The following is a 21814-nucleotide window of genomic DNA, read 5'->3' as shown; positions in this document are numbered from 1 at the left end:
ATCTCAGAAAGACCCAATCGGTGTGTCGCATGTGCGGCCCCGCCCCGTCCGGCAAGACAGTGTTGGAGTCTGGGTCCTTTTCTCAGTTTAAGCCCCGCCCCCATCCCTTTCAAGGCCAATCAATTCAGCTTCTCCCTCCCTTCGGCCCCGCCCCTTTCCTCCATCACCTCCTCTCACCCAGTCACATCTGTCTCTCCCCCGTGGCTCCGCCCCCACAGCGCCCCGCCCCTGCCGCTCCGCCCCCTATCCAATGCTGAGCTCAGTCTGCGTCTCGTCCTTCCGCGGGCGCCAGGGGGCTAGCAAACAGCAGCCGGCGCCGCCGCCGCAGCCGTTCGAGTCCCCGTCACCGCTGCCCTCGCCGCCGCCGCCACCACCGCTGCTGCAGCAGCAGCAACCTGCACAGCCCGGCCCCGCCGCGTCCCCGGCGGGCCCCCCGGCACCCCGCGGGCCCGGGGGCCGGCGCGCCGAGCCATGCCCCGGGCTGCCGGCGGCGGCCATGGGGCGGCACGGCGGCGGCGGTGGCGACAGTGGCAAGATCGTGATCAACGTGGGCGGCGTGCGCCATGAGACGTACCGCTCGACGCTGCGCACCCTGCCGGGGACGCGGCTGGCCGGCCTGACGGAGCCCGAGGCGGCGGCGCGTTTCGACTACGACCCGGGCGCCGATGAGTTCTTCTTTGACCGGCATCCGGGTGTCTTCGCCTACGTGCTCAACTACTACCGTACGGGCAAGCTGCACTGCCCGGCCGACGTGTGCGGGCCGCTCTTCGAGGAGGAGCTCGGCTTTTGGGGCATCGACGAGACCGACGTGGAGGCCTGCTGCTGGATGACCTACCGGCAGCACCGGGACGCCGAGGAAGCGCTCGACTCCTTCGAAGCACCTGACCCTTCGGGCGCCGCCAACGCTGCCAACGCCGCGGGCGCCCACGACGCGGGTCTGGACGACGAGGCGGGCGCGGGCGGCGGCGGCCTGGACGGCGCCGGCGGCGAGCTCAAGCGCCTCTGCTTCCAGGACGCGGGCGGCGGCGCCGGGGGCCCGCCAGGGGGCGCGGGCGGCGCGGGCGGCACGTGGTGGCGCCGCTGGCAGCCCCGGGTGTGGGCGCTCTTCGAAGACCCCTACTCGTCGCGGGCCGCCAGGGTGAGCGCTCTCTCAAAGCCCCCATCCCCCTCCCCTCTCCTGGAGCTCCCAGACCCTCAGGGCGCTCCCTATCCTCGCCCTCAGCCCCTGGCCCCTCTCAGACCCTCCTGGTCTCTCAGCCTCCCAGTTTCTTAGAAGCCTCTTACCCCATTCCTGGGTCTTCCGTACCCCTCTGAACACACCCACCTCTCTTGGCCATCCCCAGATCCTCAGAAGATGTTTCTCCAACCTGAGAGCCCTCCAGACCCCTTTCAACCCCACCTTGCTTCTCTAGTCCATCCTAGACCCTTAGAAACTTCTCCGATGGGCCAATATCCTAAACAACCTACCTGAACAGCCCCACCCCCGCCTTTCCTGGACCCCTCTAGAGAGCTTTCAGAAGACCTTTCCTCAACCCTCAGAGTCTTCCCAGCCTCTTTTCACCTCTTCTCACCTCTCTGGGCACCTTTCAGACCCTCAGCGAACTCTCCCCTAGCCTTCATTTTCTTGGACCTCCCTAAATCCTCAGAAGACATTGCTTCCTCACCCTTAAAGTGTCCCAGGGCTTGTGAACACTGTCTCCATCCCCTACAGACCCCGTGAAGCCTGTTCTTCAGTTCTCCAACCTTCAGTCCTGCAGGCTCTCCCAGCACCTCTCTCATTCTCCCTCTGCCCATCTCCAAATCCCCTCCCTCTTTCCAAGTTTGCGTCTTCTGGTTATCTTTGAGCCCTCCTGCTTCTTCTGCCCTTTAAGTCTCAGAATAGTTCCCACCCCACTCTCAGAGCCCCCCAGACCCCTCTGAACCTCCAAACCACTTGCTCCTGCTAGGACACTCCCCCGTCACCCTCACTGCACGCTGAGTCTTGGGGCATCTTCTCTCCTGGATCCCTGCTGCCCCCTCTGTGTTTCACATCCCTTCTCGCATTCTTCACACCAACTCCTCTCCTGAGGGTTTCTCAATACAGCTCCAGACTTCCCCCAAAGCTTTCACACTCCTCCTCAACGTCTCCAGAAGAGTCCCGAGCCCCCAGAATGTCTTTCATCTCCAGAACTTCCCATATGCCCTCTAGAATCGCTTCTGCCTCATCCACAGATTCTCCCAGCTTCTCCGTTCCATTGTTTAAACTGCATAGCCCACTTTCTATCTCTGGGACAACCCCACCCTCACCCCCATCCTCAGCCTCCCAGCCTTTTTCCTAGTCAGTAAATGACTTTCCTTCCTGCTCCAGAACTTTTACCTAACCTCAATCCTTGGGACCCTCAAGTTTTCAGACCCAAAACTTCCTTCTCAAAATAGCTCCCAGTTCTTTCTGGTTTCTTTCCACCTGTTCCCCCATCCCTGGTTCCAATCCCTGCTTGCTTCATCCTTCTCAACAACCTCCGCCCCCCCACTACCCAGTCTGAAGCCTAGAACTGGGCTCCTCAGCCCTTCCTGACCCCCGTCCCTGCAAAATGAACCAAAGAGCCCACACTCCAGCCTTATCCTCTCTCCCGCCTTATCGCCCTCAAAATTCTAGACTACCCCCAAAGATCCCTTCATCTCCCCGCTAAAAAACTTTCCTCAAAAATCTGTAACTTCTTTGGCTAAATAGCTAGCCTCCCCACTAGTTCTCACTTGAACCTCTTCCTCCTCCTAACTTCCTCCCTGTGTTGATGGAGAGAAGACAGTTCGAGATAGGGGGAATAAGAAAAAGGAGGGAAAGAGGAGAGACTCCAGCCCCCCTCCTAGCCTCTTGGGGACCCAAACACCCGGAGTAGCTGTCCGGCACCCTCCCCCCACCGTGCCGCGTCCTGGGCCGGGAAGGACGCGGAGCCGCAATGCCGCATTCACGCCGGGGGAGGGAGTGAGAGGGAGGGAGGGGGGCCCGGAGGCACCGCATAAAGTTTGGTCCCCGGGAAGCGCTGAGTTGGCAGGATTTGGGTTTGGGGTGGAGGGAGGTGGGGGAGAGGAGGTGCGGAAGGGACGTGGCCCTAGATGCCCCCACAGGCCTCTGAGAGTCACCCTCCTTCCATGGCCTGGGGAGCCCTTCCCTCTTGTGACCCCATTGAAGGGTCCTGAGGTGAAGCTAGGGGTTCAGGACAGCTCCGGAGGACATTTATTTACTTTACAGCTGTGTTTTGAGTGTCCATGTAGTGTCAAGCACTTTCTAGCCTTCAAGTGAAAGTTTGAGAGTCGAGAGCTGAAGCCAGAGCAAAGTGGAGGGTCCGGTTTCCTCCCCCCTCGCTCCCCTCTCCGTAATCTCCCCTTTCCTTCTTACAGGTACTCCATGCTCTCCTACCCCTTCTGCTTTTGAACCATCTTGGGACAAGGGGGTAAACCAATCCTGACGCTGTCCAGCTGCGCACTGCGGCGGGTGCCCACCTTTCTTTCTGTGTCCTGGGAGGGAAGGAGTTACTCAAGCTTCTGGCCTGTGGCCTCCCTCTGTGAAGCGGCACCGCGGCTGCGCACCGGCTGTTCCGCTCCGGCCCGGTAGGGGTTAAGACTGCTCCCAGTCCCTGCGGCTGCGCACTGCGGCGGGGGAGCTGTCCGTGGTGCTAGCCACCGCGCGCCCCGCCCCCTGGCCTGGCCGGCCCGCCCCCACTGCGGTGCCGCAGCCTGCGCGCTGCGCCCGGTTCGGAGTGGGGTGCGGGGCGGGGGGCGGGACCGGGCATGCGCTCTGCGCCGGCCTCTGGCCTCTTAAACCACTGCGGAGAAACGAAGAGGGGGGTGGGGCAGAGGGCCAGCGCTGACCCTCCCTCCCCCTAGGCTACCCCAAGGTCTAGGGTCATTTCTGCAGCCTAACACTGGCTCTCCTCTCTTCTCTGCAGCCCCGTCTCTCTCTTCTCTACCTATCTGATTAAAGCTCCCTCTACCTCAACGCCCATCCCCTTCTCAGGACTAACCCTACTGCTTTGACCTCCCTTCTATATATTTGATAAAGCCAACTACAATTCCTAGAGGCCTTCAAGATCTTGACCCTGCCTTCAGTCCTCAAGGCCTTCATCAAAACCCACACCATTGTGCGCTCAGGACACAGATCCTTCCCCATCTTGAAATGATCCAGGCACCCATACCTCTGAACCTCCGACCAGTCCCCTCACCTCTCCTTGGACCTAGCCCTACCCTCTCCCTTTCTTCTATGCCCAAGCCCCAGACATTCCCTTCGTTTCCAGAGCCTTAAACCCCACCCCTATCATCTTCCCTTTTTTTCAGTCTTGACCCTTCACTTTCTTCTTTCTTCAGAGCCCTGACACCGCTCCTCTCCTCTGTGGGTCCACCCCTTTGCTGTTTTCTCTGGGTGAGGGCCTCACCCAGCCTTCTCTGTTTTCTCGGACTCGGTCATTAGCATCATGGCCCTTAAACATTGGCACCTGAGGTCTCAATCTTGGCCCCCCTTTAACTGATGCCCCTATACCCTAACAAAAGCTCAAGCACTGGTTTTGGGGCCAAGTCCTTTGTATATTCATCTAATGTAATCCTTACAATAATCCTGTAAAAATAAAACACCAAAACTTGAGGTTCAGAAGGCTTAATCTCCTTGCCCAATTAGGCAAAGAAAAAGCTGGATTCAAACCCAGGCTTTCCTACTCTTAACCACCTCCTGGTTCTGCCTCCCCATCCACCTTCTCCCCTTCCCCTTCCCCCCAGTTCCAAGGCAAGCCCCAAAGCCTCTGAGACACAGGATGCATGATTTTAGTCTCCCTTCCCCCACCCCCCAGCAGAATCATTGGACCCTGCCAGGGACCCCTGAGATATGACACAGGGAACAGGAGGGTGGTGGGGGGGGGGTGGTCTAGGAGACAGAGCACAGAGCCAGAAATTGCTGTTTCCAGGAAAGAAGTGGACCATCTGCTGCTGCGGCTGGGGCCAGCTCCTCTCCCGAGCTGGGGGAGAGCTGCCTCTGATCCTTTTGCAAGCTTTAGGGAGAACAGGATGCAAGAAGCGATGGACGCATTGGGGCTGGGACACCTGGATTCCCCTGGAGTTTGGGTCTGAGAAAGGGGCCACTGGGAGGGTCTTGGGTAGATGGCTGGTTGACCAGATGCCTGGGTCACCTTTTGCCCTTTTTCTCCCACCCTGCCCCACAGTATGTGGCCTTCGCCTCCCTCTTCTTCATCCTCATCTCCATCACCACCTTCTGCCTGGAGACCCATGAGGGCTTCATCCACATCAGTAACAAGACAGTGACACAAGCCTCCCCGATCCCTGGGGCTCCGCCAGAGAACGTCACCAATGTGGAGGTGGAGACGGAGCCCTTCCTGACCTACGTGGAGGGCGTGTGTGTGGTCTGGTTCACCTTTGAGTTTCTCATGCGCATCACCTTCTGCCCAGACAAGGTGGAATTTCTCAAGAGCAGCCTCAACATCATTGACTGTGTGGCCATCCTGCCCTTCTATCTGGAGGTGGGGCTCTCAGGCCTCAGCTCCAAGGCCGCCAAAGACGTGCTGGGCTTCCTGCGGGTCGTCCGCTTCGTCCGGATCCTGCGGATCTTCAAGCTCACGCGGCACTTCGTGGGGCTGCGCGTGCTCGGCCACACGCTCCGCGCCAGCACCAACGAGTTCCTGCTGCTTATCATTTTCCTGGCCCTGGGTGTGCTCATTTTCGCCACCATGATCTACTACGCTGAGCGCATTGGCGCCGACCCCAACGACATCCTGGGCTCCAACCACACCTACTTCAAGAATATCCCCATCGGCTTCTGGTGGGCCGTGGTCACCATGACAACCCTGGGCTACGGAGACATGTACCCCAAGACGTGGTCGGGGATGCTGGTCGGGGCGCTGTGTGCCCTGGCCGGGGTGCTCACCATCGCCATGCCGGTGCCCGTCATTGTGAACAACTTCGGCATGTACTATTCGCTGGCCATGGCCAAACAGAAGCTGCCCAAGAAGAAGAACAAACACATTCCCCGGCCCCCGCAGCCTGGCTCGCCCAACTATTGCAAGCCCGACCCACCCCCACCACCCCCCCTCCCTCCTCACCATGGCAGCGGCGGCATCAGCCCCCCACCCCCCATCACCCCGCCCTCCATGGGGGTGACTGTGGCCGGGGCTTACCCACCGGGCCCCCACACGCACCCTGGGCTGCTCAGAGGGGGAGCGGGTGGGCTCGGAATCATGGGGCTGCCTCCTCTGCCGGCCCCTGGGGAGCCCTGCCCATTGGCTCAGGAGGAAGTGGTTGAGATCAACCGGGCAGGTGAGGAGGGGTCACCAGGGGTGGAGGGGGGCGGAGTGGGCAGGCAGAGGTGGGGTAGTGCTGAGGGGGGCAGGAGGTATGTGCTGAGGCTCGGAGGTGGTCACCAACGGACACAGGAAAGAGGAAAGGGAACAGCAGGTGCTGAGGCCAGAGAAGAAGCAGGGAAGCAAGCAGTGATGGAGAAGCAGATTTCGTGTGAAAGGGTTTTAGGGAGAGACAGACCTACAGCCAAGGTATTCAGGGGGTCTGGGGGGAGGGCAGAGTGATCAGCCATATGGTGAGAGGGACTCAGAGTAAAGGGGGGTGGTTCAGAGAGACATGGGGAGAGAGTTTCACATGGGAATCGAGGACCAGAAACAGGCCAGGGGCAGCTGCAGCTTATGTGATGAAGGAAATGAGAGGAAAGTTGACTGAGCCTGTGCGTCCCTCCCCCCAGGGGAGTCTGTGTCTCAGAAGCAGGGATTGGGGTGACTGTCCGGGGGGAGGGAGAGGCTTGGGGGCCCCACCCCCATGCCTTAAATAGGTCAAGAAAGGGAGCTGGGCCGCCCGGCCCCCCATCTTGCTCCCTCAGCCGCTGACCCAGTTTCACACCAATTAAAAATAGCTGGAGTCAGAGCCTAGGGGACCCCCACCTCCCCCTCCCTCATCTGTCACCTTCCCAACGCCTCCCCACTGTGCCCTTGCCAGCGTCCAACACCCCTCCCTAGACAACCACCTCCCAGCCTCCTCATCCCTCCCAGCCACCCTTCCAAACCTATCCCACAGCACGCACCCAACCACAGCTGAACCTCATTCAGTCCATTTCAACCACGCAGCCCACCAGTACCCAGCTCACTTCCCAGCCACCTCTTCTGTTCCCATCCCTCCAAACACCCAATGCCCTGTTCCAGTGCTGCCCTTCTCGGCACCCAGTGCCTGGCCTGACTCCACTTCCTGGCCTTCAACACCCTTCCCTGCTGTCCTTCCCAAGACTCAACACCCTCCTGGCCATGACCCTGCTCCCCAAACCCACCAGCCACACCCCCCTGACCCCCTGCACGTCTGGCACCCTCTCCTCCACAAGTTCCCACACCTCACTGTCGCCTTTGTGTCTCTGTCTGCCCCTCTGAACACAGATCCCCGCCCCAATGGGGACCCTGCAGCTGCTGCACTTGCCCACGAGGACTGCCCGGCCATTGACCAACCCGCCATGTCCCCGGAAGACAAGAGTCCCATCACCCCTGGGAGCCGGGGCCGCTACGGCCGGGACCGAGCCTGCTTCCTCCTCACCGACTATGCCCCATCCCCTGATGGCTCCATCCGGAAAGGTGAGGTGCCCTCCACTGGCCCCCACCTGGGACCCTCCCTCTCTGCCCTCCCCTAGGGGAGGGCAGAGAGGGAGATGGGGGAGGAGGTGCTGGACTTCCCTTCCCCCACCTCCTGGCCCCCAATTCCCTCCCTCTCAGACCCCCTCCCCCGAATTTCCTCACCACTGACCCTTCACCTGTCTTTATTGCATCTCCATTTCCCCCCAACCCCACCCCACCCCGGACCCTCTGGCCTCTTCCCCCACCCCCCAGCCACTGGTGCTCCCCCACTGCCCCCCCCAGACTGGCGTAAGCCAGGCCCCCCAAGCTTCTTGCCCGACCTCAACGCCAACGCTGCAGCCTGGATATCCCCCTAGTGGACGAACCCCCTCCCCCCGGGGTAAGTAGCCCCCATCCCTGTGAACCCCTTCCCTCCTGACTAACCCATCTGAGAACATGCAGCCCCCACTGACCGAGACTCCCACCCCCTCACTGTGAACAGCTCCATCCAATTAACCCCCAGCCCCGACACTGACCCCACACCCATCTGCTCAGGACTTGCCCTGCCTCTCACTAACTGCTAGAAATCACCCCACCCCTTCCCACCGTGTGCCTGACCCCCCCACCCCAATGGCCTCACGACTGACCTCCATCCTCACCCCCATCCACATCTCTTCCCCTGCCTCCCCACCTTGGTTTTACTTTTGTTTGTTTAATCAAGAAAAGGGGGCATACACCCAGGACGTTCTGAGTACAGGATGAGGTGAGAAAGACTCAGCCACTTATGCAGTCACTTGTGGCTTGGACAGCACTTACCAAGCACCCACATACATGCTCCTGGTGCTAAGCACAGGGAATCAACGGGGAGCACATCAACCCTGTCCTCTACCCCCAGTTTGGTGGGAGAGGCAGATGCAGACCCAGACCTGAGGCAGGAGAGCAGGCTGAGCTGAGGAGCCCTGTCCTGGGATCTGGGAAGGAGCAGGTCAGACATGAGTGTGAACAAGCTCTGGGAGTTGGTGATGGACAGGGAGGCCTGGCGTGCTGCAGTCCATGGGGTCACAAAGAGTCGGACACAACTGAGTGACCGAACTGAACTGAGGTCCACTCTGGGACTTCATGAGGAGGCACTGGAATGGGGAGACTGCAGGTCGGGAGGCTGAGGTGGAGGCTGGAGTGAGGGTCCCAGGGGAGAGGACAAAGCCTGAGCCAGGGTCAGAGCTCCAGGGATGGGGAAGAAGAGAGGCAGAGGAACAGGGCCAGGACTGGACAGTGGGGAGGTCAGAGAGAGAGTGAGGGGACAGCAGGTGAATTATTCAGCAAACATAACTGCACACTTTCCACATGCCATATATTCTGTAATCCTCACAACAACCCCAGCTAACCCCTAACTTCATTCATTCATTCAGCAACTAATGATTGCGGGTGGAGTTCCAGGCAGTGGAGATTTGGCAGGGCACAAAGCACACATCTCCCATCACAGAGCTGATACTCTAGAGCCTTGTGACAACGTACTATAGCCAAGGGCCAAACCTCTCCGCCAGTTGCTTTGTAAATAAAGCTTTATTGGAACACAGCCACTGTGTACAACAGCAGAGTGGAATAGTTTCAACAGAGATGTATGTTATGGCCCACAAAGCCCTGGAAATATTGACTATCTGGCCCTTTACAGGGAAGTTCTCCACTCCATGAGTGGGGGAAACAGAAAACAAACAAGATAATTACTCTAACCAGGTCAGATAAAGGGGGTCTGTTAAGGTCTTTCTGAGAAGGCAACCTAAAACTTGAAGCTCAAAAAGGACCAGCGAGCAGAAGAAAGAGCAAGTTCAAAGGCCCTGAGGTGCTGAGGTGGGATGCCCTTGGTTTGTTAAAGGAATAGCAAGGAGGAAAGTGTGGTTGGAGTTGAATGGCCAAGAGGAGAGGGGAGGAGCCTAGGGGGAAGTGTTTTGGGCCATGGTGAGAGGCTGGATTTGATCTTAAAAGTGTTGAGAAGCCACCTGAAGGCACCTGGTCCATCACTTATTCATTCAACAAACACCTATGAGTCTTCCTTCCAAATGCAGCTTAAAGAATCCCTAGCTGCAGCCTAAGGAGATGGCAGAGCAGGACTCAGGGAGCCTCCAAGGAGAACCACATCTAAAGCCCCTTCTTTCACGGCCCTTTCAGAAGCTCAGAGAGGGCCATGGCCAACCGCCAGCCACAGAGCAGATGCAGGACAAGAAGTAGGCTTGCGGGCTCCTAGTCCAGAGGGGACTGTCTGGCTCTTCTTGTTCCATTCCTGGACCTCTCCTGTTGCAACCCTCACCTCCCCCATCATCCTCCACTGTCATCTCATTACCAACCCCCACCTCCCTGTTCCCATCTCAGCCCATCCCCGCTTGCACCCAGCCCTGTTGCCTACTCCCTTTGTTCCCCCACCCCCAGGTCTGGATGGGCCCCTATGAAATTGAGGGATGGGGCAGGAGGACTTGGGAATGTGGGTAAGGGAGGAGTTGGGGGATTGGCGGAGGTTGGCTGGGGGGGGGGGGGTCTCTGCTTCTTTTGCCTCTAATGCAAAATCCATTCATTGAACTCAAATAATGGCTGGAGCTGATGGGGCTGGCTGAACTCCCTCCCCCAACTCCCTACCCCTTCCACACACCTGTCTTCCTCTTTTAACTTCTCCTTCACCCTCCACTGTTCCCTAGCCCCCCTTCTTTCAAGACCCTTCCTCCTGACCTGGTCCCCACCCACCCCATCAGCCCCCTTCTCTGTCTTCCCTCAGGTGCTGCTGGGTACAGCACCTGACCTGCATCCCCCCCTCCTCCCCAGTATTCCCCCTCCTCTCTCCCTTCATCCTCCCCCCACCCCCCCCAAGCCACCCCGGAAGCTCCTTCCATATTTGATGTCTCTGGCCGCCCCCCATTTCACTGCTCCCCTCCCGCGGAAAACACCAGAGAGGAGGAAGAGATCCCGGCGTTTCTCCGGCCCCCCAACAGTGAGGCTGTGTTGGGGGGTTCTCCCTGGCCACCCTCCCCCCGCCGTGACTCTGTGTATTTCTGTCCCCAGCTCTTGTCACCGCCTGAGACCTCGCGAGACCCTCGATCCCCCCCTGCCCCTTTCCCCCAGGTTAGCAACTGGGAATGGCTGGGAGGGGGTGACTCCAAGATACTGGGCTTCTGACTCCCCCCTAGGCCCTGTCTCCTCCTGTCAAGATGCCCACGTCCAGAGTGACCCATTGGTACTGGCTAGGAAAGCCCTAGAACAGCCCAGATACTGGCAGAACTCTCAAGACATTCCTAAGTTTTCAAGAAACCCCACACCTGCCCCTAAGCCTTAAATCCCTTGAGTATCCAGATGCTATCAGGACCTTCCCATCAGAAGGTTCCCATCTGAAAGCTTGAGCCTTTAAAGACAGCCCATTACAACCTTCGGCTGAGCCTTGCCGACATCAGACTGCTCTTGGAGCTGTCCTTCAGCACCACCCTGCCCCGGCCCCGCCCGGGGGGTACTGCCGACTTGTGCTCCATTCAGCCCCTCACAGTCCACCCCGCAACGCCCCGTCCTCCTCTTTCTCCGTCTAGGTTAGCCCCCCACCGCCTGCGGCCCCACCCATCACTTCCCAAGCCCTCCCCACCAGCTGCTCGCCCACTGGCATTCCACCCAAGCTCCCTCCCCACGCCCGTGCTGCCCACCATCTGCCTCGCTGCCCTCCCACCTTTTTGCCTCAGACGAGGGGGCCAACTAGGGGGGACGGGGGTTGGGGGGGCGGGCGGTGGTGGGGGCAGGGTGGAGGAGGCTCGGTGGGTGCCACCTTGCCTCCTAACCCTGAGTCTCTCCCCCCTCCCCATGTCTGCACCTTTCTCCTCGATGCCAACTGACTGTCCGATTTGTTCACTTCTCTCTCGTCTCCTTGGTCCGCCTCTGTCCATCTACCCGTTTCCTGCCGTCTGTCTTCTTGTGTCCTGGTGTCCGGCTCTCTTGTCTCCACCGTCTCTCTCTTGCCTTCTGTGTCCCACCTTCTCCCTCCACCTCTTCCTGTCTCTGTCTCTGTCTTTCTCTCCATCTCGTATCCCTTCTGTTTGTTTCTCTCCTGCTTCCCTCTGTCTTGGGGTCCCGCTGTCTGCTGGACCCTCCGCCTGCACCCGCATCTCCTCTCTTCCTTTTGTGTTTCTGCCCTTTCCCCCGCCCCCAGGTTACGAGAAATCCCGCAGCCTGAGCAGCATCGCGGGCCTGAGCGGGGTGTCCCTGCGCCTCGCCCCCCTTGCCACTCCCCCCGGCTCCCCCAGGGCCGCCCGCCGCGCTCCCCCAACCCTGCCCTCCATCCTCTAGCGCTCCCCTCCCCCCCGTGGGGGGACTCGGGGGTGACAGGGAAGAAGGTCAAAGGAGCTGGGGGTGGGGGGTGGGGGAAAGGGTTTTTTTTACAAAAACAAAAACAAAAAAAGTCATTAATAATATGCAACGGAGACGACGACGCCAGCAGACACCCCCGGGCCCCTCACCCAGACCTGGGCCCCCAGGATGGAGGGGGAGGAGCCAAAACCCATTCCCCCAACTCTGCCCCTCCTTAAAAAAAAGCCTTCTCAGGTCTCCAGAGCCATAGGAAACCCCCGCCCCCCCCATCAACTCGTGTAAATACGTCCAAATTATGCCAATCACATTTTGGGTCGCCTCCCCCCAACTCTGCATGCCTCCTCCAACCTGGACCCCCGCCCTCTCCAACTCCACCTCAGCAATAAGCCGCGGGGGGCTGCATGCCGCGAGCAAGGGAAGGGACATTCTGGGAAGCGGGTGGGGACCTTCAAGGGGGTCGGGCTGGCCTTTAAGCCACACCACAGGAGGGTCTCTTAGCCTCCTACCCTTCACCCCAGGGGGGCAACCCATCACGCACTGATTTTTTAAAAAATTAGCAGCAGTGTGGGGGAAGGAGGAACAGTCACCCAAGCCAAAAACGGGAACTGAGCTCAGATGGTAGAAGCGGAGGCACGAAGGGGGGGCGGGGAGGGCCTGCGGACAGCTGCTCCCTCAGCCTTTAGGAGCATCCCGCTGGTGAATTTCACTCTTCCGCCTCTCCTACCCACCCACCGCCCCCAACCCCAGGGATCTGCTCGCCTCTATTGCTGCATGGACTCAGACCTCCCATCCTGGTATTCCTGGGATGTTCTGGCCCTAGCACACAAAATTCTGCAACACCCCCTCCAGATTCCCAGGACATGAGACCTGCCCTCAGAATTCCTGAGGCCGATTCTGGCACGCATCTTCCAAATCCCAGCACGCTCCTGGGACTTAACCTCTCTGCACACAGATGCTACCCGCCCCCCAAGTCCCCCCTCCCCTCAGTCCTAACCCCTGGGCTGCATCCCAGCACCTCTCAAACCTCCAAGACTTGACCCAGCCCTTGAACTCACGTTCAGCCTTTGGGATGCTCCAATTTTTGCCACACTCTGAACACTTCCTGGACACCCTAAACCTGACATCAGACATCCAGCTCAGGTTCCCCTGACGCTAGAATTTTCAAGATAGGTTCAACCTGTCTGCAATTCCAGGGAACCAGATCTTTCCGGGACACCCCCCTTCTTATGGATAACCCTGTCCCCTCCAAGATCCCCTTTCTTTAAATGGTGTCCCAAAGGCACCTTCATAGACACCAATGTTTCCCAGAGGGTCGTATTTGCACCCCTGGCGATGTGCTAAGGTTCTAAGCAGTACAAGGACAAACACTTTTTGTCTTTCCTGGCATTTTGCATATAAGCCTGTAAGTCCAGATACTGCTGCTTGGCCAGGACACCGTTTATTTAGGTTAGAGGTGTCTACATTTAAAATGTAGAGACTGTTCCCGAGTGGAGGAACGCTGGAATATCAGAAGCTTGGGAAACTGACATATCCACCCGGGCTGGGGTTCCAGCTAGCCCCTCCCCCACGTTCCTCAACCCCCGACGCTCGCGGGTGGAAAATCATTTCTTACATCCCATCCTGGCTCAAGGATGCGCTACCTCCCCCATGCCCAGAGACCACACCGGTCCCAGAGTCCTTAGCGGACTCCCCTTTTTGGAGTTGGGGGCCCACGGAATTAGCAACCTCCCTCCCTCTGCTCCCACCGGCCTCAGGAACACCCCCTACCCGAGGGTTGGGGGGACGTCACTGAGCACGATTCTCGATGCAACGATTCCTATGCAAGGGGCATTTTGAGTCCCCCCATTCTGCCCTCGGACCCTGAACCCTGGCGAACCAGGGGCGAGGGGTGGGGCGGGTTCTGGTGGGAGCGGGGTGGGGCGGGGTAAAGGGCTAGAGGCTTCAGACACCAGGGTATGGGGTTGAAGACTGATTATATTGCCAAAGGGTTTAACTTCTTAAAACCCCAGATACCCCTGACCCTCACGGAAGCCGAAAGGTGCGGGGAAAGGGGGTGAGGATTTTTCTAAAGGGTACGGACTTCTTCCCAACGTCTGCCCTCCCCCCCCTCCGGCTCGCCAATCTGCCACACGTACCCAGCTTTTTAGTTCAGCTTTTGAAAATAACCACAATCATTACAAACCTCTACAAACGTTATTCTCGTTCCCTGTCCCCCAAGTCAACAGTGTGGGAGTCGGGGAGGGAGAGAGAGAGCTAAAGGGACAATTTCCAAGTCCCGCGCCCCTTTTCCCTCCGGCCGCCAGGGTGCCTGCAACTACACGCATGCGCTGCATGATGCGCTCCCCACACGCATGTCGCGCCCCTCCTGCGCTCCGGGAACGCACCGACAAGGGGCAGGGGGCGGGGTGATTGGGGAGGAATGAACGGCGGGGGTCTTTCTGAACACAGCGGCTCCTCCCCAACACGCACACAGCAATAAGTTTCTCACTCAAAAGTGGGCGGGGCGGGCCTGGCCTGTCTTTGGGGTGGGGGGAGTGGCAAGGGGGCGCTCTCAGGGATGGGGGAGGGTGTCCGGAGTCAGTCTGGGGAGGGGAGGTCTGCAAATCGTCCAACTCTGGTGCTAATGGCGGGTCTTCTCAACCCACCCCCAGGGCAGGGAGGGAGGGGTCGGCGTGGCCCCTCCCCCAAGCCTCCCCCACGCCCACCCTGGGTGCATGAACCGCCCGTTGCAGAAGCTGCCGCATGTCACCCCCACTCCCCAAAGAAAAAGTGTCATGCCCCACCCTTCCCACCCACCCTGTCACTCCCCACCAAAATAAAAGTTTCCTTTTCATTTAAAAGTTTCATCCTCCTTGTCTGCAGAGAAGGTCTCCTGAAGGGGGCTTTGGGGGCAGACCTAAGGCTTGGGTCTTCAAGAGCAGGGGTCATATTAAAATGGCAAGGGCATGCACTTTGAGGGTGCAGACATGCCCCTCATCGCTGGCTTTCACCTTGTGATTTGGGAGGGAGCAAGTATCTACCTCAGTTTCCCTGATGGTAAAAATGGGGATCCATGAGATGGTTGGATGGAGAAGGAAATGGCAACCCACTCCAGTGTTCTTGCCTGGAGAATCCCAGGGACAGAGGAGCCTGATGGGCTGCCGTCTATGGGGTCGCACAGAGTCAGACACGACTGAAGCGACTTAGCAGCAGCAGCAGCAGAGATGGTTGGATGGCATCACAGACTCAATGGACAGGAGTTTGAGTAAATTCCGGGAGTTGGTGATGGACAGGGAGGCATGCTACAGTCCATGGGGTTGCAAACAGTCAGATACGACTGAGCAACTGAACTGAACTGATAGCCCTAATTGGAAAGTTATATGACCCAGGTCATGTGAGCTCATAGATGAGGGTTTCTAGTCTCCAGAAAAGGGATGGACATGGGTCCCCAGTGTGGGCTCAGGGGTTACCCACTCTGATGCCAGACTGGGTTCTATTTCTCAGTAGCTGTTTGTCCTTGGGCAAGTCTCTCAACCTCTCTAAGCTTGTTTCTACCACTCAGAAAGTGGAGGGGGTGCTCTATTCATTTGACCAATATAAAAAGGAGGGGGTGATCTAGTCATTCAACAAATATAAAAAGGTTAACTACACCAGGCAGTGTTCTAGACACTGGCAATGTCTAGAAAACAATGAAATCTCTGCATCTACGGGTTGAGACTAATGTCCCAAATTTAGCACAGTTCAGTAAATAGTAACCAACAAACAGCTCAACGGTCACTACTGTCGTTGCTTTGCAAAGATTTGAGGGTCAGCTAGAGTGCAGCTCCCCCTCCTACCACTCGTTGACTGGGAGGCGTGGAGCCAGGGACCCTCCAGCTCTGAGCCTCAGTTTTCCCATCTGTATAATGGAGGGGATACCTCAGAGGGAGGCCGGATGAGAGGGGAATGATTTCTTCCATGTTAAATGCTGGGTAAGCGGGAGGTCCCCGACACCAACACCCACCAGCTGAATTAGAACCAACCGACCACCCCTTACACATCACGACCCCTTGCCCGTACTGTCTCCCTACCCCTGGAGGAACACACATAGCCCTCAGGGTCCAGTTGGGGTTGGAGTTTATTTCTGCCACAGTTTGAAGGCTGGGAGGGTATGGGGCCTTCTCCAGCCCCCATGGGAAACTCCAGCTGAACTGTGATCACAAAGAGCAACGGGAGGGAACCTGAGGGGAGGGGGGGATGTGTGAGGTCCCCTTAACCTGCCCTTCTGCAAAGGTCAAAGGCTGAGGGCCGCCTGGAGCTCATAAGGTGCTCCAGGGTGCTGTTGCTCATAAGTTCTGGGGTCGGTGGCTAAGTGGCGAGACAGGGAGAGGGAAATGAGAGGGGGTGGGGGGGGGGGAAGGGGCATGGAGAGCCAAACTCCCTTCCCAACAAAGATCATTCATAACCGAAGGAAGGATTTGGAGCTGGATGGGAACCCAGCTTGCCGACCACACCCGAATTTCTCCCAAGTGAGATCGCCCCAGTCCGCGATCCCTGCTTGCCCGCTCCTCTGTTTAGGGGTTCACGGAGAAGTCTCCCGGGACCCCCGGAGTGGGCTGGATAAGTGCTGTCATGCCGGAAGGCGGCACTTCCAAAGTGCAAGAAGCCAAAGGGCGGTTCTCAGGACAGGCACCTGGGGTGGGGGTGGGGGGGCGCCAAGGAGGGAGGGCCCGGCGGCGGCTGGGGGCAGGGTAGGGTCACTGTGGTGGGGCCGCAGCGGACCCTTCGGGCTCTGGGGGCGGCGGCCCGGACCCCGGCTCCGCCTCCTCCGCTGCCACCTCCTCGTCGGACGCCACGCCCTCCTCCAGCCTGAAGACCTGGCGCACCGTGCGGGTGGTGAAGGTGAGGGGTCCGCGCCTGGCGGCAATTACCGGAGGAAGGGAGAGAGAAAAGTGAGAGGCGGGGGGGATACGGAGAAACAGAATAAAATGGGGAGGTGGGCACAGAGCGAAGACAGGGGAGCTGGGGGTTTACGCAGAGAGGTTGCGCGTGCACCGGGTGGCCTTACCGGAGCCGGTTCCTCAGCGTGTTCAGCTCCCGGTTCATGGACTCGGAGGCCTCTGTGACATCCTCCAGCTCGTGTTGCAGTCTCCTGCGGACCGCCTGGGCCCGGGAAGCCTCCTCCTCGGCCTCTTCCAGCTGCCGCTTCAGCTGCTTCACTCGAAGGTTGCCCTTCTCCAGCTTTTGCGGGAGCCGGGGAGTCAGGTCATGTCTCTGGGTGCGGCTCTCACCCAGAGCTCCCCACGTCTCCATCCCTCCTCTATCCTTCTGTTCACACTTTTGTTCTGCTCTCCTAGATCCTCTCACCAGCCTCCAGGTCAGGCTCAAACGCGAGACCACCCGCCACTTGGCCTCAGAGGGGTCTCTCTATGCTCAGATCTGATCCTGCCTCTGCCCTGCTCAAGGTCCTCCCATGATTCTTCAGTGCCCTGGGACAAGGTCCCAGCCAGCACCTCAGCCTGGCGTTCCAGGCCCTTGCAGGGTCGTCTTCCCATAAACACATGGATTAGGCCATCTGGAGTGAGACCCTCCCCCGGACCCTGCCATCTCTTTCTCCAAGGAGAGGACACGCATAACCTGCCTCCCGCCAACTCCTCTAACCTCATGTATCACTCAACCCCCGCCCCCCCCCACCCCGCAACCCCATTCTTCTCTCAAGTTATTCTGCTCTGCTTCTTTGCTTGGGACTCACTGAGCTGGTTTCCATAGCCCAGGGTCCTTGCACTTGCTATTCCGTCTTCCTGGCTCTTTCTCACCCTTCAGTATCAATTCAAATGTCACTTCCTTAGAAAGGTCTTCCGGACCACCTCCCTCCCAATCTAGGGAGGATTCTCCAGTCCTCTGTATTCCCCTCTCTCTTTATTATCTTTTTTCTTCATAACCCCTTTCACAATCTGTAATTATCTTTGCTTGTTTATAGGTTTTATGGTGGTGTCTTCCTCTTCCTGTGTTGAAAATGTGAACTTCATGAGGGCAGGGACATTCTCGGTGTCGTTCACAGCCATATCTCCAATGCTTTGCACAGTGCCTGGCACGCAGGTTGAGCAGGTGCTCAACAATTGTTTTGTGAAATAATTGGCGAATAAAACACAGCTGAGCTTTTAAGGGCACAGCAAACAGAGTCAATCACATGTGAGCCTGGGGTGGAGGCTGGCAAGAGGGTCTAGGAGGATCTGATCCAGACTGTCTTTATTAACTGTGTGACTTTGGGGCAAATTATACCTCCTTCTAAAGTTTCCATTTTCTCACCTGTGAAATGGAGCTGATGAGAGAATGCAAGCATGCTGTCTTTTTGTTTGTTTTAAGTAGGCAGCACAGTATGGGGGACACATTTACTGATCAATAAATAATTAAGGGCACAGATATGCAGCCAAAGTGCTGAAGGTTGAACTCTGGCTCCATCTCTTACTAAATAAATAATTGTGAGCAAGTTACTTCAGTTTGCTGACATGAATAAGAGGGAAAATAATAGTACCTACCTCATGAGTTCTGATTAGACTTAAGTGTTACTACATGTTATGTCTTTAGCACTGGCTAAAGAAAGCTCTCAATAAACACCACTTCATTATTTAAGCTGTGGCCTAGCCTCTGGGTAGGATTTAACTTCTGCCCTCTCATTAGCTGTCTCAGCTCCCCACCAGGGCTTTTCCTAGATTCCAGAATTTACGGATCACAAAGTCACTGATTCAGGCTCTCCGCTGATGCACCAAGGCCCAGGACCTTGTCTGCACTCGGTTTTAGTCCAGCACTCACACATTACCTCTTGTGATGGGAGCTCACTACCTCTAGAGATGTCACGTGCTACTTCTCGGTCAGTGGTCCCCCCCACTCCCACTGCTTCTCTATGATGTCAGCTGCTCACCTGGTCCCGGAGCTGGTCAGCCACCCTCCGCTCCTCCTCCACCTGGAGCACCACCTCTTTAAGCCTCTTCTCAGCCCTCCGCACTAGCTTGCCAGAGAGGATGCGCTCCCTGAGGAGAGGCACGAAGGGGAGAATCAAAAGGGTTGCTCACCCAGGGTTCTACCCCCGCCAAGCCTCGTCCAGCGGCTGCCTGTTCTCGGAGTGGCTTCTGCCCACCTTCCCACCCACCTACAACTGGCTCCCACAGTCAACTGAGGCCTGGTGGTACCAGGCTACCACCAGGGCATCTAATCCTTAACTTCAGCTAAGATGCTTGATGTTCCTAAAAGTGTCTCCATGTCTACACCAGTTTTCCACACCCCACTAGGTCTCTTATGTTCAACTGTATCCTCCACCCCGCTCCCAGTCTTCCTCCTCTCAGGGAACTGACCCACTGACTGCAAGTCTCCAAATCAGACCGCCAAGCACCATCCTCACCCATTTTCTCTCCTTTGCCCCACCCCCGGCCTGTCAGTACCCAAACTTGTCCCACTACCCCCTGGACTCTGCCCTGCCCCCTCCTTAGCCTCACAGCCCCAGCCCCCAGGGGTTCAGGATCTATCATCTCCCACCTGACCTCCCTTCTTCCTCCCTCTCTTCTCTCAATTTCCTTTTCAAGCTCTTTGTGTTTGTAGAACACTCTGGGAGCCCAAAACTCCATCCTTAACCATCTCTGCTATCTTCCTTTCTCACTCACACACTTTTCTTTGGACACGCTCAACTGTGCCCCAGGTTTCTACAACCATCAACAGCCTGGTGTCCACTAAATCTGTCTCCTGAGCTCTAGCCTGGTTCAGCCCCCAGCCTCGGCTGCCCACTAGACCCTGTACACCCTGCACTGGGCTCAATGCCTTCTCCCAAACCTGCTCCTCCTCCCAGTTCCCCATGATCCACCTAGATCTGCAGGTCAGACACCTGGCACCATCCTTACCTACTGTCTCCTGAATTTCCCTATTCTGATGCTCATCCATTCTCTCCTGCATGGACCATCATACTAGGGTGAAGTCCATATGATGGGTCCTCTAGCAATGGGTGGTGCTTGGCAACCATGACTGGATATTCTCTTATGTCTGAGCTGGCCACATGGCTTGCTTTAGTGACAGGATACGGCAGAAGTGACTGTACCAGTTCCAAGTCTAGGCCCTAAGAAACTTTCTCTCTTGGAACCTTTACTCTGTCATATGAACAAGCCTGGGTCAGCCTAGAGCAGAGACAAGTTAGCCGAGTTGTTCCAGGCAAGGCTGTAGACATGTGAGAGCCCAGCCAAGATCAGCAAATCCATCTAGCTGACTTTCAGCTGAGCAAAGATGCGTGAGTGAGGCTCACCAAATCCAGATCAGCAGAACCTACCAACCATTCCAAAGACTCATGAACAATAATAAATGATTGCTGTTTTAAGTCACTGAAATTTTAAGGTGGTTTGTTAGGCAGCTTCCCTGCATATGGGGCTTCCTTTGTGGCTCAGATGGTAGAGAATCTCCTGCAACGCAGGAGACCAAGGTTTGATCCCTGGGTCGGGAAGTCCCCCTAGAAAAGGAAATGGCAGCCCACTCCAGTATTCTTGCTTGGAGAATTCCATGGGCAGAGAAGCCTGATGGGATACAGTTCATGGGGCTGCAAAGAGTTGGACACGACTGAGTGACTAACACTTGTTATGCAGCTATAGCTAACTGCTACATTACTGTTTAAATTATATAGTGGGAATGCAATTACTTGCAGCATAGAGCATCCTAAATGATACAGGAAACCATCAACCATTAATATCATGATGCCTTTTGGATGTTTCTAAACCAGGTGCTTGTAACACAGCTCCCCTGTGCCTCAATTGCTCAGAATGTGAGGGTTGCCCTCCAGCTGTGCCCTCTCTTCCCACTTACCTACTCTCCTGCTCCAGCTGCTCCTCAGCCTGGGCCAACTTAGACTCAAGGGCAGCGATGATCATCTTCTGGCGGGCTCGGGCCCCAGCGTCTTCCTCACCCAGGCGTTCCCGGAGCTCCTGGACCTGCCGCTCCAGCTGCTGCCGCCCGCTCTCTGCCTTAGCTGAGAAACTGCGCTCAGCTGACAGTTCTGTGGTCAGTGATTCTACCTGTAGCAGTGGGGAAGGCAGGACTGTCATGGTGGAGTCTCAGAGGGAAGGTGGGAGGTAAATGCCAGAACCTCCCAGAACTAAGTGAGCTGATGCTTGTTAAGTGCATAGCATAGAGCCTGGCACATAATAAACACTCAATAAATGTACTTTTCCTTGATTGGCTTATCAGCCAAGAGCAGTGCCAACTCTGGGTTTTAACCTTTTGTATAGGTTTTTGCTATTTTAATAAGACCACAAGAGGAGAGTGGTGGTCCAGTGGTTAGGACTCTGAGCTTCTAATGCAAGGGGCTTGGGTTAGATCCCTGATTGTGTCATTGAGGTTCCACATGCTGTACAACTCAGCCCAATATATAAACAAGTCCAGAAGACTATCACAGGCTTGTTTAAATGCTGTTGATTCTTTGACTGTGAATGAGCCTATTCCAAGGGTTATCACATTTTTGTTTGCACCAGGCTCATCCAGAGAGCTTGTGGAAAAAAAAGAAAAAAAAAATGGACCACAGTATCCCACCCTCCAGAGATTCTCATTCAGCAAGTCTGGAATGAGGCCCATGAATCCACATTTTCAACAAGCACCTTAGGTGGTTTTGATAGAATGATATGCAGGATCGTTTTGAGAAATGCCAGCTCAATTAACAGGAGCTACTATATTGCTAATGTGTAACCACACCCCTAATAATAGTGCCTGTTTATTTATTCATCTCGTACTCTGAGTGAGGTCCTATGCTGGGGACACGGAAATGAGTCAGATGCAGTCTGATTCATACTTTACTTCATTTCACCCTCACAGGAAGAGACCGACGTGGTGATTAGCATATGCTATTTTTTTTTAACCTTTTATTGGAAAATAAAACCGTGAGACAGGAAAAGTAAAAAACAGATCAACTATATGGC

General features: G+C 56.8%; 2 protein-coding genes across 11 annotated transcripts in view; one reads left to right on the top strand and one right to left on the bottom strand.

Annotated features, from left to right (window-relative positions):
* Window positions 1–235: 235 nt before the first annotated feature.
* Window positions 236–13808, top strand: KCNC3 (potassium voltage-gated channel subfamily C member 3). Of its 6 annotated transcripts, none has more exons than XM_070772184.1 (5): window positions 236–1138; window positions 5187–6294; window positions 7410–7601; window positions 10629–10688; window positions 11755–11882. In XM_070772184.1, the coding sequence occupies exons 1-4, from the start codon at window positions 251–253 to the stop codon at window positions 10643–10645; spliced, it is 2205 nt and encodes a 734-aa protein (XP_070628285.1). In that variant the 5' UTR covers window positions 236–250; the 3' UTR covers window positions 10646–10688; window positions 11755–11882. The 6 variants fall into 6 exon arrangements, with proteins under 6 accessions (XP_070628285.1, XP_070628283.1, XP_070628281.1 ...); XM_070772182.1 differs by lacking the exon at window positions 11755–11882 and adding an exon at window positions 7884–7980 and having other exon boundaries at window positions 10629–11279; XM_070772180.1 differs by lacking the exon at window positions 11755–11882 and adding an exon at window positions 7854–7980 and having other exon boundaries at window positions 10629–11279.
* Window positions 13809–15990: 2182 nt separating this feature from the next.
* The window catches only part of MYH14 (myosin heavy chain 14), a 78870-nt gene continuing 73046 nt past the window's right edge, over window positions 15991–21814 (bottom strand). For all 5 annotated transcript variants that reach the window (XM_070772171.1, XM_070772170.1, XM_070772172.1 and 2 more), the window contains 4 exons: window positions 20709–20917; window positions 18793–18901; window positions 16939–17111; window positions 15991–16787 (listed from right to left, as the gene is read on the bottom strand). In XM_070772171.1, the coding sequence (XP_070628272.1) occupies window positions 16628–16787; window positions 16939–17111; window positions 18793–18901; window positions 20709–20917 (651 nt within the window). In that variant the 3' untranslated portion in view covers window positions 15991–16627. The remainder of the gene's footprint in view (window positions 16788–16938; window positions 17112–18792; window positions 18902–20708; window positions 20918–21814) is intronic.

The sequence above is a fragment of the Bos indicus genome, chromosome 18 (genome assembly GCF_029378745.1).
Source record: "Bos indicus isolate NIAB-ARS_2022 breed Sahiwal x Tharparkar chromosome 18, NIAB-ARS_B.indTharparkar_mat_pri_1.0, whole genome shotgun sequence".
Lineage (NCBI taxonomy): Eukaryota > Metazoa > Chordata > Mammalia > Artiodactyla > Bovidae > Bos > Bos indicus.
This window is presented reverse-complemented; position numbering and strand designations above follow the sequence as displayed.